At 49.6% G+C, this 24045-nt stretch overlaps 7 protein-coding genes and 1 non-coding gene across 8 annotated transcripts; 3 read left to right on the top strand and 5 right to left on the bottom strand.

The window, feature by feature from the left end:
• Positions 1–14: 14 nt before the first annotated feature.
• On the top strand, positions 15–1116 carry B0J16DRAFT_165083 (Ribokinase-like protein; the record flags this gene model as incomplete). The annotated part of the gene is made up of 1 exon (XM_046122297.1): positions 15–1116. A coding segment is annotated over one exon (955 nt), but the record flags the coding sequence as incomplete, so codon positions are not given.
• On the bottom strand, positions 882–2826 carry B0J16DRAFT_416590 (uncharacterized protein; the record flags this gene model as incomplete). Its single annotated transcript, XM_046133607.1, has 4 exons — positions 882–1777; positions 1832–2477; positions 2526–2677; positions 2754–2826. The coding sequence occupies 4 exons, from the start codon at positions 2824–2826 to the stop codon at positions 1053–1055; spliced, it is 1596 nt and encodes a 531-aa protein (XP_045981973.1). The 3' UTR covers positions 882–1052.
• Positions 2827–11454: 8628 nt separating this feature from the next.
• On the top strand, positions 11455–13347 carry B0J16DRAFT_401979 (uncharacterized protein; the record flags this gene model as incomplete). The annotated part of the gene is made up of 2 exons (XM_046132611.1): positions 11455–12168; positions 12234–13347. Exons 1-2 carry the CDS (start codon positions 11546–11548, stop codon positions 13345–13347), a joined length of 1737 nt encoding a protein of 578 aa, XP_045981972.1. The 5' UTR covers positions 11455–11545.
• Positions 13348–15813: 2466 nt separating this feature from the next.
• Positions 15814–17584, bottom strand: B0J16DRAFT_345930 (uncharacterized protein). The gene has a single exon (XM_046128346.1). It carries the CDS (start codon positions 17503–17505, stop codon positions 15982–15984), a length of 1524 nt encoding a protein of 507 aa, XP_045981971.1. The 5' UTR covers positions 17506–17584; the 3' UTR covers positions 15814–15981.
• A 755-nt stretch (positions 17585–18339) lies between these two features.
• B0J16DRAFT_401977 (ankyrin repeat-containing domain protein) lies at positions 18340–18929 on the bottom strand (the record flags this gene model as incomplete). Its single annotated transcript, XM_046132610.1, has 1 exon — positions 18340–18929. One exon carries the CDS (start codon positions 18927–18929, stop codon positions 18393–18395), a length of 537 nt encoding a protein of 178 aa, XP_045981970.1. The 3' UTR covers positions 18340–18392.
• A 379-nt stretch (positions 18930–19308) lies between these two features.
• On the bottom strand, positions 19309–19841 carry B0J16DRAFT_322276 (uncharacterized protein; the record flags this gene model as incomplete). The annotated part of the gene is made up of 2 exons (XM_046125691.1): positions 19309–19467; positions 19614–19841. 2 exons carry the CDS (start codon positions 19839–19841, stop codon positions 19309–19311), a joined length of 387 nt encoding a protein of 128 aa, XP_045981969.1.
• Positions 19842–20015: 174 nt separating this feature from the next.
• Positions 20016–20087, bottom strand: B0J16DRAFT_t192. Its single transcript has one exon. It is a non-coding gene; the product is annotated as a tRNA-Asp (tRNA).
• Positions 20088–20591: 504 nt separating this feature from the next.
• Positions 20592–22699, top strand: B0J16DRAFT_416585 (uncharacterized protein; the record flags this gene model as incomplete). Its single annotated transcript, XM_046133606.1, has 3 exons — positions 20592–20753; positions 20801–22094; positions 22146–22699. Exons 1-3 carry the CDS (start codon positions 20694–20696, stop codon positions 22697–22699), a joined length of 1908 nt encoding a protein of 635 aa, XP_045981968.1. The 5' UTR covers positions 20592–20693.
• Positions 22700–24045: the final 1346 nt, after the last annotated feature.

Raw genomic sequence — 24045 nt, 5'->3', positions numbered from 1 at the left:
GATCACCTGCCCACCATGTCTTCACCAAAACCCGTCATCAGCGTCCTAGGCTCCCTCAACATCGATCTCGTCTCATACGTCCCCCATCACCCCCTCCCAGGCGAAACCATAACATCCTCCCAATTCAATGTCTTCCCCGGTGGAAAAGGCGCCAACCAAGCCGTCGCCTGTGCAAAACTCTCTCGAACGTCTGACCTGAAAAACTCAAGCGTCGATGTAGTCATGATCGGCGCCATTGGAGCAGATGCATACGGCACCACGCTTCTGGATAGTCTCAAGTCATACGATGTTGGAACTGATTCTATCATTGTGAATAAAGACGGTCAGAGCGGTATTGCTATGATTATCGTTGATGAGCCTACGGGTCAGAATCGGATTATCTTATCGCCTGGAGCAAACAATTCTTTGAAGCCGAGTCAGTTTGAGAAAATACCGGGACCAACACCTGCTTTGCTTATTATGCAGCTTGAAATCCCACTTGAGACTGTTATTCAAGCTTTCGAAGCGGCCAAGGCTATGGGTACTCCTGTACTTCTCAACCCTGCGCCTGCTCAGACACTACCTGAGGAGATTTATCAAGGCCTGGCACATCTTATTCTGAACGAGACGGAAGCAGCTCTCTTGTCGAACAAGGATGAGTCTGAGTTTGAGAGCACTGCTGTTGTGGAGCAAGCTGCGGTCGACTTCCTTGCCAAAGGCGTCCGCAACGTTGTTATCACGCTGGGAGGAAGAGGAGCTTACTACGCCAATGACACTGGTGCCAAGGGTCTTATTCCCGCTCAGAAAGTCAGCGTCGTCGATACAACAGCCGCTGGCGACACTTTCATCGGTTCATACGCCGTAGAAGTGGCACTTTCTGAGACATTCGACATCGAAAAAGCTGTCCGGTCAGGAATTCGCGCTTCATCATATACAGTCGCCAGAAGAGGAGCACAAGTATCCATCCCATGGAAGAACGAATTAGAATAATATTTATACAAGACGAATAAAGTTACAATTAATTATGAAGGTGCTCCACAACTCAATTGCTGGGTAGTGAGTTCTCGACCGTGTCAGGAATGAAGATTAGTGGGTGCATTGGAATGTCGCGACGAAGACCAAAATTGCTGCAGATCCGCAATTTCCCTTTGCAGAGGAATTTTAGTAGCGTCCCCAATCCTTTGAAAACACGAAAGCAACGCTTCTTGCTGCGAAGGGTATGTCATGTCTCTCGCTATCCTCACGACGGTAGCTACCACGACGGGATCCCATTGGTCAGGAAAGTTATTCCATAGCGCTAACTTAGCAAGTTTCTGCGCGTGCCAGCTTTTAGATACTAACCGATGAGGGGTGGATGATAATTTGACGAGACGGGGTTTGTAGGAGAGGAGGAGGAGGGCGGAGTAGTGGATTGTGAGATTTGCTTGGACTGCTATTGCGCTGGAGTATACATCTGCTGTGAAGGGGGTGTTGGTGTGGGTGTCTACTTCGGGACTTTCGAGGAGGGGGACCATGTCTGGGGGACGATCGCGGAACCATTGGACGCATCGCGCCCATAGGTTGGACCATGTTGCCCATACCAAGGAGCTGGATTCGTGTGTGGGTGATTGGATGGTGGATATACCATTGAGGAGAGGGATGACTTTGTTGTGAATTAGTTGGCAGCATGCTGTGAGGTGCACTAAACATGTGTCGTAGATCTGGCATGGAGACATGTTGGAGCTGAGTAGTGGCTCGTCCATGAGTGGTAGCGATGATTGTGAGGGCGATCTAGACGCTATGATGGAAGCAGCGAGTTCTGATGACTTCTTGTTAGCCCACGCCACATACTGTATCGTGAGAATGAACCTACCAGCCTTAAAGTGGAACCGATTAAGAGTCTTTAGAGGCTCCTCCTGATTCTCAAAGAATTGATATCGATCCGCTGGATCAGAATGAAATCCCACCCACTCAGAAGGCGAAGTATAAAAGAAATTCCCCAACGCAAGCAACGACCGTCCCACATCAGCCGTAAACCCATTCTCCAACGACAACCGATGCTGCAGATGCTGCACAAGATGGAAATCTCCCTCAGAAGTTGTCGAGCTTCTACTTCGTCGCATGGCAACCCAAACAATGACATCCATGATAGCAGACTTCTCGGCTGCCAACGTCATGATCTTCGGCCCAAAGGTGGATCGTGGAGCGTTTGAGTCTAGCCAGGGTGCTATTTGGTAACGGAAGCGGAGCATGGCTGTTTGACGTTCTGAGGAGTTTTGTTCTGATAGGACTGTTTCGTTCCATCGGGCTGGGGTGGGAATTTGGTTGCCTTCATTGTTTGGTTGCGTGCTCGTTGGCGCAGTTGGCTGAGAGGTATTGGTTGTGGCATTTTGGGTAGGCTCGACTCTTTCGCTTCGTACTATGGTGGGCAAGGGATCATCTAGTACTGGTTCCAGAGTTGATGGCTCCAGAGTCGAAGGACTATCGTCGATAAAAGATAGTAGACTATCATTCATAGGCTTTGAATAAGGTTAGCAAACTGTCATCGATTCATAATAATCACTCACCATCAAAGAATCATCCTCATCGGCCGTGTCTTCACTCACACGCTCATCCCTGCGCAGCGAAGACCGCACACCTGGGACAAAGGTCCACTCTTTGAACTCGCATGTTACATTTCTGCCCTGACAGCTTCCGCACTGGGGTCTTTGTTCGTCACCTAAATCGCGTTAGACAAGCTGAATACACGAACAATTGACAGAATATAGTGGAAGAGGGTTGACCACATTTTCTACGACGTCTTCGACATGGTATGCAGCCTGTGCGGGACCGTCTTTTGTTATCGGGTATTCGTCTGATTACTGGCATTGCGATAAGAGGTATGTCATTGTGAGGAATGGGATCGTGAGAAAAAGAGGAGTCTGGAAGGCGGTGTGTAGTGGCAGATTAACTTTAAGACGATCCTTCTACAGAAGCAGATTGCTTAACCAATGTGCTAGGGAAGTTGCAGCTCGAAAAGAGTGGCTGCCATTGCTTATCGCGCCCAACTGCTCTGGATATTTCTCGAGATAATTGCACATTTGTGCACATGACAATTTCCTCAAGACCCTGATCGACACGATACGTTCGTTGTGCATACGCGCAAAGTGGGGCAAAAAGGAACTTTGCATAAATTAGAGGTATCTCTGTTAGATCCACTGTAGGGTAGCTTGCTTGCGTACATATAAGAGGCCCCATATAAATGGACAAACATACGTACACAACTGGACGAAGGGATAATAGAATAGGCTCATAAATTACTATCTTTGTCCAAGATCGTCTCTCTGCTGATGTCGCGGTACCTTAGTCACAAAAGGTACATTGCATAACTCTTAGCTTAGCGGTGGCTTGACGGGGGTACCTCTTTGGGCAGACCGCCTCCATTTTCTACGTATGTTCACAACGAACGTATCGTGCCGATAAGGGCCCAATGAAGCTCCACGAAGCGAATGATGGCGTTTATAGATAAGACGAAAGGCTAGGCCAAATGGAGATAGCTGTACATTGATTGCTGTGGCTTGTTACTGACGTGTTAATGTCGTTATGTCCTGCATCCTACCCTGAACTGTTTGAACAAAGATTCTATTGTGCATTACACAAGAGGTTCACGCAATAAACGGAGTCATCTTGGTTTCAAAATTTAATCTAGAAATGTCAGGGCTTTATTTCCCCTAGCTGGGATCTATAGTTGTTGTTTGTAAGCTGGTTTTCAAGCATTGGGGGTTTTCCATCGCCCAAGTTCAAAAGCTCATCACGTCACAACGGCATCACATGACAAAATGACAAAATCTTAAGTAAACTTCCCCCAAAACCAGAGAAACCCACCGATGATCTAAAGAATTCAGTTCTAGCATGGCTGAAGATCTCGCTTGCATCGACGAACATCAACCCCATTCTATCTATGAGAACGTCGCCACTGACCTGTGGCACAATGGGTAAGCTGAACTAAAGCATGAATTCTTTCATCTTCTCCTGCCACTTACTGGGAACGCTCCTCAACTCAACGCCGAGGCCGAGACACTCGCGGGAAACCTTCAAAGCAGTATCAAACTCTGCGTTGATTGCTATCTAGGTTTCGACAAGATGCAGCCTCTCGGCTATCTTGTCCTCTAAGTGGATGTTGTTGCTCTCGTTCAACTGCATCGATCGACAGGGGATTCGGAGTCGGCCGCCCAGTCAACCTTCGCCGCCGACCAGAGAGCTGCTTGATAAGGCTGGAGTAAATATTCCGGCTACCTGGGCTGAATACGGCGAAGTGATTAGACATAAACATAAGCTTTCAGTACCATCACGGACCAAAGGACTAAGACGGTCCCGTTTGTAAGCCTGATGGCCATAGCTTCACAAGTTCCAAGCTTGAAAGTGGTACGTGCTGTGCAGGAGTTGTGGAGAGCTGAACGACGGATTCTTATGAAGGTTCAGACAAAGACCCTCACGGCCAGTCTAGACGACGGTGGGTCGGTTGGCCGGGACAAGATGCCATATCGCCAAGGATATGCCAAACTCTCATTGTGGGTGAGTACATTGCTACCCCGGAAGATGGGAATCGCCAAGATAACGGCACGGGGAACCCCTTCTTGGCCAGAGGGATCTATATTCAGCCTCAACAGATCCGTAAGGCAACAACATGCATGTATGAAACGTGGGATGTGCTTATCGCCAAACTCAGATAGCATGCTACTGCATTCTTACAAGACCGGGACCGAAGTGGAAAAACTCAATTGTATAATCTGACTCAACCTGACTCGCCTCAGTAAGCTCATTTCCCCGAAAACATCAAAGCTGTCAACATCTGGAGCTATGGCCATGTGGCCCAGGCTCTAGCCTGACGGGCAAGACGATTCTTTGGGTAAGTGATACTTTGTTGAGAGTAAGACGAGACACTGCTAAGTCATCTAGATTTCTAGACTAACCAGAGTGGGAGTATCAAAAGCCAGCTGTGCCGCTGCCGTGAAGCCAAGAGGGTTTAGACTAAATTGAGTCAAATTCTTAGCAGAACAGGGAAGCGATCGTCCGAGCACTGCGTCAAGAATGCAAATAAAAGTCAGTTGGCAGGTCTTCCCGCATATTGGCAGCGGGTAGGCCCGCTTAATACAGCCGAAATGGAATAGTATGGGACGGCTCGCTGCTTTGAGTTTAGCCATCCAAACGATCTCGACCAATCCTGGTAAGAGTGAGAGGGCAAGACCACGCGAGAATCTTCAAGCCATGAACTCTTTTCCTTCGGTGTTTGTTGGTGAAGAGATTCATGGCTTTGAAACGGTAATAACGGTCGTATGAGACTGAGCCTTGATGTAAACAATAGCAAGAATCGATTAATTATTGAATGTAATATGCATGCTGTGCTGATACTTGGACCTTCTCCCTCAATTGATGACAATGACCGGATATAGTAAGACCCATGTCAAGAAAAGAAGCATCCAGACTTGGCTGACAGCTGTCGCATGTCTAGCACGTGTGATTTCGCCTTGTCCAGTAAGCTCCAAATTGAGTTCGGTAGAAGCGAGCAGTCCCAAGACCCTGACTTTCGGGACGTGACTAGACCACACATTCATTGACTTTCTTCAGCAGTATCTCGACCTAATAAACTTTCAAGATGGATGAAAGCGGAAACCCATGAGTCGATCAGACGGCGAACACCAGGAACACTTCAATATATAAGTCATGAAGAATTGAACTTCAAAATACTTTTCGAATCACTCTCATCCTCATCACAAACTACATTCTAGTAGTCACTCCTCCTCCTCCTTCTTCAAGATGCATTTCATCAAGATTGCACTCCTCAGTGCTTCCATTGCCGCGGTTAACGCAGCGGCTTTGACTGCCGAGGATTCCATCTGCCAATTCCCTGGCGGTGTGCCAGCTTGCGAGGCTCATGTAAGCAACACTCCCTCATTCAACATACAGCAATTAACCATCAAGCAGTGTGTTGAGCAGGATAGCTCTTTCCACTCTTGCGATTCGTGAGTACCTCTTAGTCGATAGTGATTTGAGCTACTGTTAACATTCACTAGTGATTGCAAGTGTTCGACTTCTTACGCCAACGCCTTGAGGCGTCTTCTCAAGAGGAAGACTACCTCCACACCTGCAGCTGCCAAGGCTACCAACAAGCCCGCTGCTACTAAGAAGCCCTCAACTAAGAAGCCCTCAACTAAGAAGCCCTCAACCGCAAAGGCTACTACTGGAAAGCCTACTGCTGGCAAACCTACTACCGCAAAGCCTACTACCGCAAAGCCTACTACTGGAAAGCCAACCACCGGCAAGACCACTACAGCAAAGCCAACCACTGGCAAGACCACTACTGGCAAGACCACTACTGGCAAGACCACTACCGGCAAGACCACTACAGCAAAGCCAACCACCGGCAAGACCACTACAGCAAAGCCAACCACTGGCAAGACCACTACTGGCAAGACCACTACCGGTAAGACTACTACTGGAAAGCCCACCACTACTCCCACTACAGGCAAGGGTACTACTTCCGCCAAGCCTACCACCCAGAAGACCACTGGTTCTACAAGCAGTACTACATCCAAGGGAAACACCACTGCTCCTAAGCCTGCTACAACTTCCACCACCTCATCCACCAAGACGACTTCCACCCCAACCACTTCGTCTAAGCCTGCTTCTACAGCTACAACTTCATCTCAGAAGACTACCACCAAGCCCTCTACTACCTTGACCACATCCACCAAGCCTTCCACTACCTTGACTACCTCGACCAAGCCTTCAACTACTGCTCCCAAGCCAGCTCAACAGACTACTACTGCCAAGGTTGAGGATGTTAAGACTACGACTGCTGTGGCCCCTGTTGTAGAGCCCCCCAAGGGTGGTGATGATACCGAGTCCAGTGTCAAGCCTGGTACAGAGCCTGCTGCTACTTCCAAGCCTGACGATGGTGATGATGATGAGGAGACTGAGGAGCCTTCAGCCACTGACTCTGACGACAAGTCAACTGCCGCCGAGCCTGTCGATGAGCCCACTGGTACTGCCTCTGATGATGAGCCTACAGCAACCGACTCTGATGACGAGCCTACTGCTACTGGCTCCGATGATGATGAGTCTTCGTCTACTGCCAAGGATGATGACGAGCCTACCGACACCGCTACTGGTGGCGCTGGCGAGCCTACTGGCACTCCCGGCGACGACGATGAGGAGACAGCCACTGAGAAGCCTGTCGATCAGCCTACCAACACTGCTGATGATGAGCCTACCAAGGAGTCTTCTGCTTCTGAGGTCTTTGAGGAGCCCAACACCAAGGTTGTTAATGAGCCCACTGCTACCGACTCTGATAATGAGCCCACTGTCACTGACTCTGATGATGAGCCAACTGCTACAGACTCTGATGACCATTCAACAGCTGTTGAGCCTGTCGATGAGCCTACTGGAACTGGCTCTGATGAGCCAACTGGTACTGACTCTGACGAGCCTATGGCAACGGATTCTGATGATGGGGAACCCACAGCTACTGATTCTGATGAGCCAACTGCCACTGACTCCGACGAGCCTACGGCGACTGATTCTGATGAGGAGCCCACTGAGACTGGTTCTGATGTCGATCCTACTGAGACAGACTCCGATGAGCCTACAGCAACTGATTCTGATGAAGAGCCTACTGAGACCGACGCTGATGAGCCCACTGCAACTGACTCTGACGAGCCTACGGCAACGGATTCTGATGATGGGGAACCCACAGCTACTGAGACCGACGCTGATGAGCCCACTGCAACTGACTCTGACGAGCCTACGGCAACGGATTCTGATGATGGGGAACCCACAGCTACTGACTCTGATGTCGAGTCAACTGCCACTGATTCTGATGACCAGTCAACTGCTGTTGAGCCTGTCGATGAGCCTACAGCTACATCTGACGCTGGAGATGATGAGCCCACCGTTGCTCCTGAGCCTACAGCTACCTTCGAGGAACCCAACACCAAGATTGTTGATGAGCCCACGGCCACTGACTCTGACGGGGAGCCTACCGAGCCTGCTGGCGAGCCTACCAATACAGCTGTTGATGAACCCACCGACTCTGTCTCTGAGCCTGCTGGTGAACCCACCACCACTGCAGGTGACGAGCCCACCGACTCTGCCTCTGAACCTACCGGTGAGCCCACTGAGCCTGCTGGTGAACCTACCAACACAGCTGTTGATGAGCCAACTGAGCCAACTGAGCCTGTCCCTGAACCTACCAACACAGCTGTTGACGAGCCTACTGAGCCCGTTAGTGAGCCCTCTGCTACCGAGCCGGCTGCCACTGAGCCTGCCGGCGAGCCAAGCAACACTGCAATTGACGAGCCCACTGCCACTGATGTCGATTCCCCAAGTGAGCCTACAGGTACCTCTGAGCCTACGGCAACTTTCGAGGAGCCCAACACGAAGATTGTTGATGAGCCCACTGAAACTGCTGTTGATGAGCCTACCGAGCCAGCTGCCACTGAGCCGGCTGGCGGCGAACCTACCGAGCCTGCTGTCACCGAGCCCGCTGGCGAACCCACCAACACTGCAGCTGACGAGCCTACTGGCGAGCCTTCCGCAACTGAACCTGCCGGTGAGCCTAGTAACACAGCTGTCGATGAGCCCACTGAGCCTGCTGGCGAGCCCAGCAACACTGCGGTTGACGAGCCCACTGCTACTGATGTTGATTCCCCAAGTGAGCCCACAGGTATCTCTGAGCCTACAGCTACCTTCGAGGAACCAAACACCAAGATTATCGATGAGCCCACCAACACAGATATTGACACTAAGGAGACAACTGCTCAGGACCCTGCCAGCGATCCTACTGCCACTGACGAACCTGCTGATGATGAGTCTACCGCAGTTGAGCCTGTTGACCAGCCCACTGCCACTGAACCTGCTGGTGGAGAGCCAACTGAGCCTAGCGAGCCTTCTGTTACCGAGCCTGCTGGTGAGCCTTCCGCTACCGAACCTGTTGCTGGAGAGCCAACTGAGCCCGCTGGTGGAGAGCCAACTGAGCCTGCTGGTGGAGAGCCAACTGAGCCTGCTGGTGGTGAGCCAACTGAGCCTGCCGGAAGCGATCCTACCGAGCCTGCTGACGAGCCCACTGTTCCTGCCGATACCCCTACAACGCTGGTCACTATGGTCAAGCCTGCTACCACTGCAACCGACGCCGAGGAGCCTGCAGTTACTGATGATGAACCCACTGTCCCTACTGTCGATGAGCCCACCGAGCCTACAGCCAAGGCTGACGAACCCTCTTCCGCTGCTGATCCTGAGGAGTCTACACCCACGACTCTTGCTACTGTGGTCAAGCCTGATGAACCCACTGCCACAGCTGATGACAAGCCTTCTGCCACTGAACCTGCTGGAAGTGACCCTACCGAGCCTGCTGGTAGCAACGAGCCCACTCAGCCTGCTGCCGTCGATCCTACTGAGCCTGCCAGCAACGATGAGCCCACCCAGCCTGCTGGTAATGATGAGCCCACTCAGCCTGCTTCCAACGATGAGCCTACTGCACCTGCCAGCAACGATGAGCCCACCCAGCCAGCTTCCAACGATGAGCCCACTCAGCCAGCTTCCAATGACGAGCCCACTCAGCCTGCCAGCAACGATGAGCCCACCCAGCCTGCTGGAAATGATGAGCCAACCCAGCCTGCTTCCAACGACGAGCCTACTGCACCTGTCAGCAACGATGAGCCTACTGCACCTGTCAGCAACGATGAGCCCACCCAGCCTGCTACTTCTGGCAATGACGAACCTACTACCTCTGATGGCGACTCTACCAGCGACCCAGCTGAGGAGAAGTCCGCTGATCAGGATGAGGAGCCTGCTACTGGCAGCCCTTAAAAGGAAGGATAGAAAAAGGATGAAGAGATACAGAATGATTAGATGGGATATTGATATGCATTAATGGATATAATGGTGTTGGGGATTTCATAATACTTAGCATAGTCTGCTTTAGGAGTTTCGGATATAATTGATCTCATTTGTTTTCATCACTTCTTGGCCCAGACTAAAATGAAAATGCAACTGTCTTTCTGGTAGTAACCCCTCCCAGAGCAGGGCAAATGAAGGCATCATGCACTACGCGGCTTTGCTTCAAATGTACACAGACCTTCTGTTAGATCATCAGGCTCCCATCACCTCGTAAGAATCTTATTTTAATCCTTCATCATAATAGCCCAGACATGGAAGTTTCCAGTCTCATAACGGGCATAGCCGGTGTCTTTGGCGCCTGTCTAGAAGCAGCAGACGGTGTGCAATCATATCGCTCATTCGCTGCTGACTCACATACCTTGGCCGCAGGGTGTCGGGAGAATTAGCCATCATAAGAGTAAGAAACGAAATAGTTTGGTCATCTTATGCCAATTTAGATGGGCATTTATGCTACTCTATTTTAGTAGCCTAAGCCTTAGAGGACATTGCTTCTTTTACCCACGTAGACTGGTAACTCGATTACAGGCTGCCAAGGTCTTTGTATAGAAATCGCTGTCAAAGATGTCTTGACAATTATCGAAACAGTATACGACTTCAGCATGAAGACGGGCGCGTCTCATCTATGGACCAAGGCTGATCCAAATATCCGAGACCAGTATCGACAGAGACTGAGGTGGGCATTTGGTGATAAGAAGAAGCAAGGGGAGCAGGTTGAGCTGTTTAAGATACTTTTACAACGGATCCATAGAGGCATCTTACGGGCTTGGAATGGCGATAGCCAAGAGCCACCGGCCAAATTCTACTAACAGTGATGTTATGGATGGCCTCGTACGTTCAGCATTCCAATTCAGTAGTGTGCCCCTGGAGAGCACCGCTCTCCCTGACAGAGCAACGCTCTTGTCTACGCAACTTTCTTCTCGCCTTTCGGGGCTTAAGTTGAATGTTGCACCGGCCAAGTGGCTCTGGGGCAGCCTCGTATACGTGACCTTGGCTCGGCTTTTGATGAATTCAACCTGGGGCTCGACCTGCTTGCAGTCAACCCTAGGTATGAACGAGATCGCCGGGGGCTACTCGACCCGCGTTGAGAAGCCTCTACGCCAAAGGGTTTTTAGGGCACTTGGTAGGTACCTACCTATCTATGTAGGAGGGGGTTTGCGGGGGCTCACACCGTCACGGGTACGACCGTGCGGGTATGAGCCTCTGGGCTTTTGCTTTCGTTTGACCATTTCCCCCTACCTTAAAGCCCGAATTTTCCCTACCCGTAGCTAGAGAACGTACCTGATGGAGGAGGATTTGGGGAGGAATGGAGGGGTATCAGGTACCAATGTAGCATGTGAGAGAAATTTAATGAAAAGAATCTTTTTCTCCATTTCGTTTTGTGTAAGTTTGGTCAGACTTTCGTGTTCTTGTGGCGTGTCCATGTGTTACCCAACCAATCCGTGGGGTTATTTTAGGTGACTCACCGCTGTAGCACGGAACCTTCCAGTGGTTGACTGCACTATAACTATGTGCTGTTGGTACGACTCCAGGGCTTACTTGCCCGGGCGCCAGCCCTGAAAACTTTAATCAACTGCACTATAATAAACCACTTACCCCTCCTGAGGACTTCGCTCCTATATCACCATCACCACCTCCATTCTATCCATCCATCATGGCAGTCAAAGCTAACTTTCTCAGCCTCCCCGCCGAGCTGCGAGATCAGATCTACCATCTCTATTTCCGTGTCGGCGGATATGCTTACGATGCCGACTCCGACTGCCTCAAGACCGCCGCCGACAATCGCCCGATCGACCTCGCCCTCCTCTACACTTGTCGTACCATCGCAAACGAAGCCATACACCTTCCTCTATTGCTAAACAGCATCAAATTCACTACCCTCTACCGCCGCGACTTGAATAACCTGGCGGGATGCTTCAGCATGGTGTCTGGTCTGTACCACCACCTCCAGGCAGACTTTGTGCTGCAACCTGCACACGTCTTGACGCCCGAGATGCGCGCTGAGCTCGCTTTAGAGCACCCGAACTTCAGCTCGCACCTCGACAATGCTTTGTTGGTCCGTGAACATGATATCGAAGAAGGGCAACGACGCTACGAAAGCCATCGCGAAGATACAGCACATGAGCTATGGTTGTATGGGAGAGAATACAATGGCAACTCCATCGCTATGGCTGCGAAAGTTTCCCTGAAGAATCAGATGGAAGACGCCTTGTGTGTCTCAGCAGAAGCGTTCCTCAGGGAGTCCACTTTCTGGGAAGACCTTATGCAAACCAGCAGGTACCGTCCTTGCGGCAACACAAGCGACTATATCGGCTTCTCAACCTGCCTCGTCATATCGATAGGTACTGGAAAGAGTTGTCCAGAAGCTTTTGGAGAGTTGAAGGCCTCTTTTCGCACGCTTTGAAGCTACTGGCCCAACACAACCCCTCCGAATTTAGCCGCCAGCTATACATGGTATTCCCGGAATGGGACGGTCGTCATTCGCCCCAAGAATTCTTCAACATGCGCTTTGACCACTGGGCAATTCCTTCGCCGTCTCAAGTCCAGCATGCGACACAGATGTTGGGACTCGACGCTATGTGGGATGTGCCGGATATATGGTATGGCCCTCCCGACGATGACGGGACCTCTGGTATTCGCTGTCGACAGAAGATCCGATTCTCAGCTGCCGCCAACGCCATCCGGTTCCTCGAGACGCGAATTCCCCCCAAACATCGCCTCAACATTCGGACTCTTATCCTACATGAAGACTTACCATCAGTCAACGTCCCATCAGCTCATGCCCAGGGCCTAGCTCCTTTCTTTCGGGAGAATCCTCTTTTGCGAGTCGAACGCCGTGTCGACATGATGCGCTGCATGTATGGAGCATTCGATAACGCTGAGGATGTGGCAAGTCACTTCCTAGATTCAAATGCCTGGCCCAGTACATCAGGACTGACGGGTGCGGATGTTGGGACTCCTATACTACAATGGCTGACAGATGCACTTGCCGTAACACGTGTCGGCATTCCCGCCGAGTCATTCACACTCATTCTGGAAGCAGGTCCTTACAGGGACTACTTTACAATTTTTTCTCAGCAGCGACTTCAGAAGGAGATGGCTTGGAGTCGGGCATTGAACTACCTCGACGAGAGAGATGCTTTCGGGCTTGAGGGGCGGGCATTAACAACCATTCAGCCTGACTTCATGAGGTTTATGATGACATGTGAAGACACTGATGTGATCGAGAGTCTGGCGAACGAAACCTCGCCCATCCTGCGCAGTGACTTCAACGCGGGAATCGCATTGGATGTCGGCGCCATAGTTAACCAAACACGGTATCTGTCAACCGAAGATTGGTTTTGCGAGTGGTATTCTGACATGTGGCCGTGGGATCTCCTCGAAGAACAGCCGCCGGATCAAGTGGATTACAAGGTCAGATTGGCCGACAACTACGAGATACAGATCAACCAGTAGTACAGCTGCTTCGGAGCACTGAACCACAGGGCTGTTCAATCAAGGCAAGTGTAAATGTAGTACGCATTTGCCGCATTGGTAGATGGAAAAGAATGCCATGTATTGGAAGAAGTTATGAAGCCAGGTAGGTAGACAGGTAAGCCATGTTCTTCATTATCTGATGTCTCCGTAATTGTAATATCGTCCGTGTCGCGTATACGTTGTGTGTAATGTGGAAGGAAGGTGTTTCTACGAGAGCAATAGAATGGCATGAGGATGTGCTGTAATTCAGCGACACGCAATCAAGGCGGTCGCAATTGTTTCTACGATATATTGAACGCATGATTCACAAGAATGGGTAACACACGTATCATCCTGCTTGAAGAGGCTACTTGGCAAGTGGTATTGTATCGCATTGGGAAGGCTCGTAGTGGGAGGTTCGTGATGCAGGCTTCATGCCAGTCGGTCGGTGTATATCACACGCAGAGGGTCGGTCGCTGGGACATATACGGCGGCTGTCGCGTCGAGTAGATCGAGCGCTTGGGGCAAGGAAATAGCTACCATGAAATGCGACCGTCGGATCGGCGAGGGACATGTGTATTTGTGAGGTTTTGGAGATGCAGTGATGTATGGCGGTGGGCGGGAGCGTCGCAGGTACGGTCGAGGAATGATGATGCACAATTCCTATCGAGATTAGCGACAGAGTGTCGCTCGAAGCCTAGAGTCTTGAGTGGTAAGGAACACGCATATGAGCAACTAACCAAGCGATATCTCGGCCGGCTGACGCGCGATCAAATGGCCGGCCTCCCGGCAGTCTGCAGTGTCGCAAACTCTCGCATGGCATGGACGGCTGTTCTCGGAGGAGGTATCGCTAGTGGGAGCATCGCCATTCGCAATACACAGACGGGCACAATTGTCACATGTTTGTGTGCGATGAAAGAATGTCGCAGGTGGGCAGAGACACGCTGCTGCGACGGGATTTGGACCTTATTGTTTTGAACCTGAGGCTAGAATATTCCCTTGCTATCATTGGACGAGAACCACTACCTGCACCGGTCGCGGCGCACACAGGGCCCCGTGAGTTCTCAACACCACCTCTGCTGACTGCACTGAAGAGGAACACTAGCCACCTTGAAGATCCTACTCACTGCGTTGCATTAAATTATAGATAGCAGTAGTAGTAAGGTGCTCTCTGGCTGTAAATCGAACCGAGCTTACTTCAAATTGCCCGAAGCTGCAGTTGAGAGTTATAGAAGGGTTGGCCTCTGTGGGTGCGCTTATAGCTGCCCGTTAGCTCAGCTGCTGTAAGTGCTGTAGCTGATGGGCTATAGCGCCTGTTCTCAACTGGCTGCAGCGCACTTAGCAGTGGTAGTGGTCCATTCATTGGGCTGGCACGTTTGTCAGCAGGGCCGATAACAAGTACTTCGCTCTATTGCCCGCAGGGTATTAGAAGTATTGACCGCCGAAAGCATACCTACCTAGGTAAGAGATAGAATAATTTTATTACCTTTATGCTACTTTATTTCTGTAGTCTAAGTCTTAGAGGATGCTTCTTTTGTAACCCAACCCGAACACTTTACCATCATGATCGGGGCACTTTTTTATCTTCTCTCTTTAGTAAAAGAACCGCTCCCGCTGTTTTTTAAAGCGTAATTTTCTTCTGTTCTATTACTTACCGCACACTATTGTTATAATCATCTACTGCTCGTGATGATATGTACCAGTTCCGATCCTGTCTGGCGTGTTCCTTCATTCATTTTGCCCTGGTGTAGAGTACTTAACTGAAAGATGGCTGTACGACAACAATGTGGCAGCCGCAGCCTGCCGTCAAGGAAAGTCATCAATCTGAACTGCTCTACAGGAAGAGGGAATATCTGCCAAGCCCATTGCATCACCAGATACCTACCTGTGTTGCGCACTCATTGCTCGGTACAAAGAGGACAGGACGTGTCCACAATGCACCGCAATTTAACGTCATCTTGATCACTTCAGCTCATCGCACGAGCCAGACGAGCGAGTGAGCATGGGCATCGCCCACCAGAAGTAACGGAACTAATCCGAAAGACTCACCGCACAGGAACAACAGCTTGTAAATGTCGTGTAGTTAGTACAGGGCACTTCTCCTAAAGCTCCAGCGGCGCTGGACCAGCGCCGTAGCACAACCCCAGCAAGCACGTAATGGTGCAAGGCATCCACTGAGGAATTGTTGCTAAATGTCTAAGTTGCTAAGCACAGCAAACGCTTCATAACGTCAATTTGGCACCGACCATTTCCCGCATCAGATGTTCAGACGCAAAAGCAAGGGTACGGGTAGCAACGTTACAACTCTGTTGAGTCGCGCGTTGTTGTAATGTATGACAACTACGCCATGCCCAGGATGCTAGTACGTGCTTTGCCCACATGTGCGAAATGAAGCACTCGTGGCGCTATAGTCTCGAAGGCAGCAATTTAATTGTCACTAAAACCCCGAGCTCGAGAATGGTACCATCAGGCTTTGTAAACCGCGCCTGTATCACGGCACAGACGAAGGCCGTGAGGAAGACATTGATAGAAGGTCATGCTTGTGAACTATCTTCAAGCTAACGCGAATATTTGAAGCACCGGAGTTGCCTTCCAGCTCCCAGTCTAGTCCTGCGGCTGTCCACTGACTATTGCTCATCTCCTCTTGTATACCAACTCATCCCCAAGCGGATGAACATCAGTATCCCGAAGCAAATATCGCGAAATCTCTTCTACCGGCCACTCAAAGTCTATACCTCCAGTACCTTCAAAACCAGATCCCTTGGGGAACGGTATGATCACCTTCTCAAGCTTCGAAAACCCCCGCACCGTCTCCAACACATCATAGATACTGCCTTTCAAGAGCCAAAGACATGTGAGATCGAGATGTCGCACGGTTTCGCGCTGTCTGTTGACTAGCCCTCTCAGCTCGTCGATCGTCATGGGTTGGTACTTTAGACGCAGAGTCTTCAGTTGTGGCCAGGTGATATCTAATGGGAGCATCTCACTGAGAGAGACAGTGGGCTCTGATTCGTGTCTGGGATATTCTTTGAAGTAGATATCCAGAGTTTGAAGATGCGGTGCGCTGAAGAAGGGCGTGGTAATGGAGCCGAGAGCGAGCATCTCGTGTTTTGGGTTCTCTTGGAGGCTGTACGGACGAGCGAAGAAATCGAAATGGAATGTCAGACTGGAAGCATGAGAAACAAGTTGTTTCATTTTCTCCTGCTGCACGGACGTCATCGTCAACACTAGCATGTCCGGGGGAGGCTTCAGCGAGATTTTGAACTCCTTTGGCCTGATGCCCTTCTCTGCAAGTTGAGAGCAAAACTCTCCAAGCATCTCCACGGGCGGAGTTGTCGAAGCTTCTACTTCACCGTTATGGCGACGGTTCCCGTTTGTATGGAACGATCCCGACCAACTGGACTGGCGTATCCCATTATCGAAATGTTGCAATACGTCGCGATTGAACCCGGTGTCCTCGAAATCTTGAGGGTCAAGATTGCCATTTCCAAGTTGTGCCGTTTGGGATAAAATCCTCTGACCGTGCATATCGTCCAAGTTCAGTGATACGAGAGCTGGTAAAGAAGACAGGGCATTGACAAGGCGCCCGATATGTGCATTATCCTTCCTCAGAGTCTCTTGATCATCAAATCTTGCCACGTAAATATCGTACGTTCGAAGAAACAACTTCTGGATAGGCGTAGGTGTCGTTTCCAGAGCATCCCCTCGTATCAATTGCTGGAGATCCGAGCTTCCTCCCCAGGCAATCTCTCCTAACCATTTAAACAACTCATCCGAGACACCATACCGTTTCCTATACTGTCTCATGCGCTCCATGGTCTCCCAGTGTCGTAAAAGCCGTGATTCAGCCTCCGCCATGTACATCTGCTTATTCTGAGCCAATTCAGCCTCGTAGTAGGACACCATGATGTTGACTTTCTTCACGCCCTTGCTGAAGACAGGATGAGAGGCGATGGTCTCCAGGTCGGTAAAAGACTCTGAGCTGAGACGGACTGTGATTTCATTGATTAAAAAGACGGAGACATGCTCCCGGAATCGTCGCGATACCAGACGGCATTGTCCGATTGACTCTTGTCCATCTTTGGAGTCGCGCACGTGAGTGAAGATGGCCGATAAGAGTTCAATGGGGAGCGTGTTGATGCTTGTTTCGACGAACATTTTTGGAGATTGGTTTGTAAGAAGGAGGATGAGATATGGGAGGAAGTGAGCCTTTTTAGTGTTATTCTACTTGCCTATTTGGTCTCACTGGGCTGACGCCTAGTTAAAGTGGACTGGTCACGCCAGTAGGATCGAGGTGCTTTGGCAATCTCCAATAACTGCGCTTGAACCCCGCTCTAGATGGACATCTACCGTCACAGGGGGCTGTGCAGGGTTGATTCAGGCGGCAGTGAGACATTAGTATCGAGCGTGGAGGATCGAGTGGTCCTCAGAGTGCGAGAAGAATTGGCCGCCAAAAACACAAGAAACAAAGTACTCTGGTGACTCTATGCCAGCTAAGTGAGTCGCTAAGACTTCGAGAACGTTTCTTCTATTACCCATGTGAGTGGCCAGGACCGATTGAACTAACCCTGGCATAGTAAAGCCAAAGACGGGACGGATCTCAGTTAGACGAGCGGGCCGTGCCTAGCAAAGCCGCCATAAACCACCACAAAGCGTGAAATGCATGTGAATGAAGCTACCACGAAGGAAAGCAGCATAAGAATGAATGAATGCGTTCTTGTATTGCCAAAAATTGGCAACAACAAGGAAAATTTAATTACATCCTAACACTCCAGATATCGAACTGGGCTAAATACTATGGAATCCCAGCGCCATTGTTTATTAGTATGGCACATGAAGGAATAAGGAGGAGGCAAACACAGGGAGTGCAGAACGCGACCATGACTGATAATAACACAGTTAAATGCCGACCAATTTAATCTTCCCAACTTATCTTAGAATGAATACCATCCAAACATCGAACTTGAACCAAACCATCACGATCCGGACATGACCAAAAGTACCTCCCGTCGCACACTTTACAAGTCCGAGGTCTTGTGTAGTAATCAAACAGGCATTACAGTATGCCATCTACCGTCGAACCGAGTCATGTTCATGTTGACTCTGGGCTCAATCCCATCATTGTAAGTATCCTCCTTTCCGAAATAGCTTTCTAGTAGAAATAGAATCTCTGAATATCCGAGCTTGTCAGCCCACCCCCGGAAGTTCTTCCCAAAACCATCTTTGTCATCTGTAATGACCTTTGGGCTCGCGAGTAATATTTCAGCTGTTTCTACATGGTTATTCTTTATGGCTGCCAATAATGGCATTGACCTGTGCCAGTCTGTCGAACTCAGGTCGACTCGGGCGTCATCTAAGAGGGCCTGTGCGATTTCCTCAAGGCCATATCTGTAAGCCAGCGCCAGCGCTGTACGTATGTCACTGTGAGGCTGGTCAGGTTCAATGCCTGGAATACCAAGCAGCATCCTGGCAATATCTTCATGGCCGTGGAAAGTTGCCTTATGAAGTAGTAATTCTCCCGTTTGATGCTCAGCTTGGTTGATAATAGCTTCGTGGAATGCGGCAATGAGACACTCGAGCATGTCGCACCGACCTCGAAGCGGCTATATGGGCCATGTTCAGTCCATCATCAGTCTCAATATCTCAGGTCGTCCTGTTTTCCATCAGACAGCGAGCGACTCCGGGACTTCCACTGCGCGCTGCGAAGCACAAGGATGTCGATCCGTGATCATTCGTCCGTTGCAGTCGAGGAAATGCCGAGTCTATGTTTAACAAGCAATTTGACCAGTTATACATTTGTGTCGTGACTGACCTGATGGAGATATCTGCGGCCCTATGTACCTCTATAATCCAGATTAGAGTTAGCTGAGATTAGTATCTTCGCTGTATTGGGATGGCATGTATAGGCGTAAATCCACCCTCGCTGGTAGCTGTGATGTTGGCACCTTTTCGAATCAAGAGTTACACGAAATCGGCAAGTGCAAACAGAGCGGCGTAGTGTAATGCCTGGAGCCCCTGCATATCCAATTCCTCGGAACTTGCCTTCACATCTGTGATCCAGCCAGCAGTCTGTGTACGGCCTCTTGACATAGAAGTCTTGAACAGACCTTCACCTTTAACCTATATAGTGGCGTGTAACAATTTCCGTCCTGAGCTTCTATATCAGTTCCTACGTAGAATACAAGCTCAATAACCTATACATGCCCTCCCGTACTTGCTAGGCGTAAGGGTGTATAGCCCTAACTGTCTTCCTCTTCAAGACTTACTCGCAGGTCGAGCAGATTCTCAACTATCCTATGGTGCCCCTGCTCGGCGTCTTCATATATCGGGACCCGGCCCATTACGTTTCTCCCCTCTATGCTAGCACCCTCACGGATCAATAGCTTGATATCTTCGTTGTGACGACTTTTGCATGCTAGATATACCAGCATCAAGCCATGATATACAGAAGTCCTGGAGGGCCCTTGGGCAATGAGACTTTGGACAGTGCGCATGGTTATTCAAACACGCAAAGTACAATGGGGTGAGTCCAGCGTTGTCTTAAGCGTCAACGTTGGTATCACTGTTGAGTAAAGGCTGATGGAAAAAAGAATGACTTCCAACGGGAGAACTCTTAAAAATTGCAAAAATTGCAAAAAGAAATTCCTGCGTATCGCAGGTGGCTGGAACTCTCCCGCCGGGAATTGAACCCGGGTCTCAAGCGTGACAAGCTTGCATACTGACCACTATACTACGGAAGATGATAGCTGTGAAGCAGCTACTGTAGCGGAGTTCGATGTCCGCTGAAGCGCTAATAACATATAAGTAGCTGCCACATCCATTTGCAGAATTCGGACATCAGCAGCTGACTGTTGTTTTCCTCATGACTGGTTACTAATGCATCAACAAATGAATTATTTTGTCCGCGTTAAGCTCTAAGGGCTAGTGACTTGATAGGGTTGCTCGTACCTCGGACGGGTAGTGTTCCTCCTACTTCGTGGGTGCCTCCCTGCGCCATGTCTCTCTTTGGTAGGAAACAACTTCCAGGTGAATCAAAGCTGAAAATGGTGTTCTACATGATTGGCCAAGTCGCGCCACAGCGGCTATACCGACTAAGACTGAGTCACCTTTCAACCTCCCAATGCCAATAGATCGTGCTGCAACTCCACCAGCAATCGGGCTGTGGAAATCGAGGAGGGAGATGACGAGTCAAGGCGTTTGGGTTGCCTACAGCTCGAGATCAGGCGACCCATTTAATATTGAAGCTCCCCTTTGAACTTTCTCTCCTCACTTAGTAGAATCGATCACTATTGCTCATATCGCACTAACTCTCTCGATCGCAAAAGCGAAACAACACCAGTCCCAATATGGTAGACTGTGACAATACCGACGACGCTGAGTTTGACGCAGACATAGCTGGACTAGGCGTGAGTAAGTCACCTGAAGCAAAAGTCTCGACACTGATAAACTATAGGTCCTTATAGCTTTTCTCGCAACATCCTTAGTAGCAATCTCAACACTCGTTGTCGCCTTTATGTCATTCTCGGTACCTTCGCGACTCCTCAATACAGGCGATACTGTTATGGCCTGTGGATTCAGGCGTTTCCGTCGTCGGCTACATCTAGATGACTCGAAGCTCAAACAAGTCAACACTCGAAATGAGCGGATCGACGCTTACAAAGCCTTTCTGCATTCAACGAGTGATCAGATACTTGTGTCTCAAGTCGCCATTCTTGTCGCAGCAACTAAAATACAGGCCGAAATCACCATTTACTCTGCCAACATCGTCATAGCCCTAGGATGCCTTGCATCGACCGTCCATCTAGGCTGCTTTCCCTTCTACGTCGACCGTTTGAGGGACCATGATATTGCAAAGCATCTCAGGTTCATCACGATGATTGGGGGTTCAGGGATTCTTGTCTTCTGGCTTATAGTTCAGCTATCCTACACCTGGGACATGGAATCGCACGTGTACTTCACATGCGTCTTGAAAGACTACAGGCTTGACGGAGGTGATCTTTTTGACAACATCCTGGCGATACCAGTTCCCTTTGCCGTCCTTTTCGGCACCTATGATATTTGGCAAATTCTTTATAGGCAAGAACCTCGAGACAATGAGGCAGTTGGTGGTGAGACCCAAGGCCTGCGAAGACTATCGCGCGCAGCTGAGAGTCCCGATGGCCCACAACAAGGGAATGACCAAGATATTGAGATGCAGACACTTCAGACTGCACTTCCGCAACGCTTGTACGAACACTGTAGCGGAAGCTCAACTATAACACTTAGCAGGCTCGAGCAAGAAGTGCTAGCTATAGGTCAAGCCCTGGAGGTTGGCGGTAACGAAAGCAACAGCAGTGAAAACGGCTATGGTCAGTTCTTATCGAGATTATTTCAGCGTACTTCCGAAAGAAGGACTATCAGAGCTATACGGGACCAAACCCTCGAAGATAAGCGCCCAACTCTCTTGAACAGATGGCTGCAATTGAAGGCTTTAAAGATTCTAACCCGCAAGCCCAAGTCCCGACGTTCATTAAAGACTCACATATACCGAATAGCTGAGCGGTGGGCTTATCATCAATGCCGCGGCTCGTTCGTTTGGAGAATTTTCTGGTTATGGTCTGGTAACGTGTATGGGATCATAGAAGTCTTCGCCTCGCGCTGTGCTACTACGGAGTTGGAGGGTGATCCTGATCATTGGGGGTTTGGTCAAGTTGTGCCGTTGGCTTTGCTTGCTTTGCCAATATTCACTGCCATGGAGGGCTATGCAGGTAAGCGTCTGATGATATACTTGGCATGGACCCTTTATTAACACTGCCTAGATTATAAGAGACAAGTCCGAGCTAAAACGCAAGACTATCAGGAAAGCGCCAGAGAAACAAGCTCTCGTGTTACAACGCCAACAGACAACCCCATCGTGACCGCACAGCCGACACAAACTGCGATGTCTCGGGACGAAGATAAGACAGTTCAGTTTGTCAAAGAATTACTCCGCGATCGAGCCAGAAATTTGGGCTATCCGTGTCTTTATGACTGGGTACGAGGAGTCGCGCTCGAAGAACAACCCATCCTCCAGGTCGCCGCTGGCCTCCAGGCCGTTTTCATGTTGCTCGTCACGTCATTTCTGGGTTCGTTCATGGCTTCGGGGTTCTCCATCGGTAATTCGGTACTCCTCGGGATATTGGCGGCCATGATAGTTCGCAGAGTTGTAGATCTTGTTTTCATATCGGATGCTGTCACAGGCCTACCCCTAATTCTTGACAAGCTGGGTTGTGATGGTACAAACGAGTCAGTGCAGGTGAGAGACCATGCTCGGCATATGATGGCGGCTCAGGCGGCTGGCGAAATGGAGCAAGATGCGGAGGATGATGAGTAGCTCATGTCGAGATTAGGGATTGATACAAGGCTTTCTTTTGCCTTTTTATATGTTCTTATTGTCTTTTCTCTCTTCTGTCAACTGGCTTGATAGTATCTAACTTGATCAGAATGTATCCTGGAAGTAGGGGAAGAGGCTACGCGTTACGTATTTCAGTGACTGGTTTGCAATACGGAGCACACTAACCACGAAGTTGTCAATATAGATCATACCTCCTAGAAATAGGACTCAACAGCTGAAATCGGATTAGAGTGTAACGACTCGTCTCCGCTCAGCACTCCGGTTTCATCCTAGCCCGAGAAGACAACTGCCACGAGTTTTCACAAAATTAAAAGGGCGCTGATGTCAACTTCGTCAAGGGCAACTGCATCTACACAAGACATCTCTCATGCATTTCAAGACATGTGCTACATTCACTCCAGGCTTTCTGGACGGGAGTTGATAGTGGGAACGTCTACCAAGATGGACCCTTGTCCTACGGATGACTATATCAAGGATTGCAAGACATTTCAATTCGTATTAACTGTGCTGAGTTTCCTCAGGATTTACTTTATTACTGTTTGGGTGACTAGGCGCCTGCCCAGGCTTGGGTAGAATCCCTGAGTTATGGTTGAGGATCTGGAAGGTCTTCAGGAGGAGGTGGACTGAATAAGGCAATCAATACGCTGTAGGTTTGGCCGTGCTAATCGCCGAGGTCAAGTCGACTTGGTTCCAAGTTTTTGGACATTAGCTCTCCTGATATGCCGGAACATCTCCCGTTCCCAACCTTAACAACACAGCATTCGACTAATAATTATTCAACCTCGGTCCAAATGTCAACAATAACTTATCTCGCAGTCAAACATAATGTCATTCCTTACCTGACAAAACTCGGCTACCCTATTTACGAGCAAATCTTCCGCCAGCCAATCCCAGGATCTACGATTGGTGCACAAACGCCGTTATTGTGGATATATCCCATAAAAGTAACATCGTCCGATAGCTATGGATCCCGGAACTACAGATGTCTTGGCTCTTTGTTTTAGACAAACTGTGAGAACGTTGAGAGAACTTCCTCCCTTCTAGCGAATGCGACACAAGATACCGCCATGATCTTCTTCGCGTTGTCTATCAATATGGGGGTTTCCTGCTGATCTCTGGAAGCTTGTTGCTGATCATCACTCAAGCTCAACATAACCCCACGAAGTCTTCAAACAGGTAACTGGCCTCACTAATAATTGATTCGAGCACTTGGTGTCTCGATACCAAAGGCTATAGTACAAACAACTATTAATGGTTCGTTTCTCTTACTAATCGCCTAGAAACATCTGATGATGATAATATTTGCGGCGAATAACTCTAACGGT

This window comes from Fusarium flagelliforme (assembly GCF_020744385.1).
Source record: "Fusarium flagelliforme strain FIESC 12 MPI-CAGE-AA-0113 chromosome Unknown B0J16scaffold_5, whole genome shotgun sequence".
NCBI classification, from domain to species: Eukaryota; Fungi; Ascomycota; class Sordariomycetes; order Hypocreales; family Nectriaceae; genus Fusarium; species Fusarium flagelliforme.
Note: the sequence above shows the minus strand (reverse complement) of the source record. Positions and strands in the feature narration are given on the sequence as shown.

Bases quoted from the DNA above. Each gene is read 5' to 3' on its own strand.
- B0J16DRAFT_345930 (XM_046128346.1), bottom strand. From the start codon at position 17,505: ATGTTCGTCGAAACAAGCATCAACACGCTCCCCATTGAACTCTTATCG.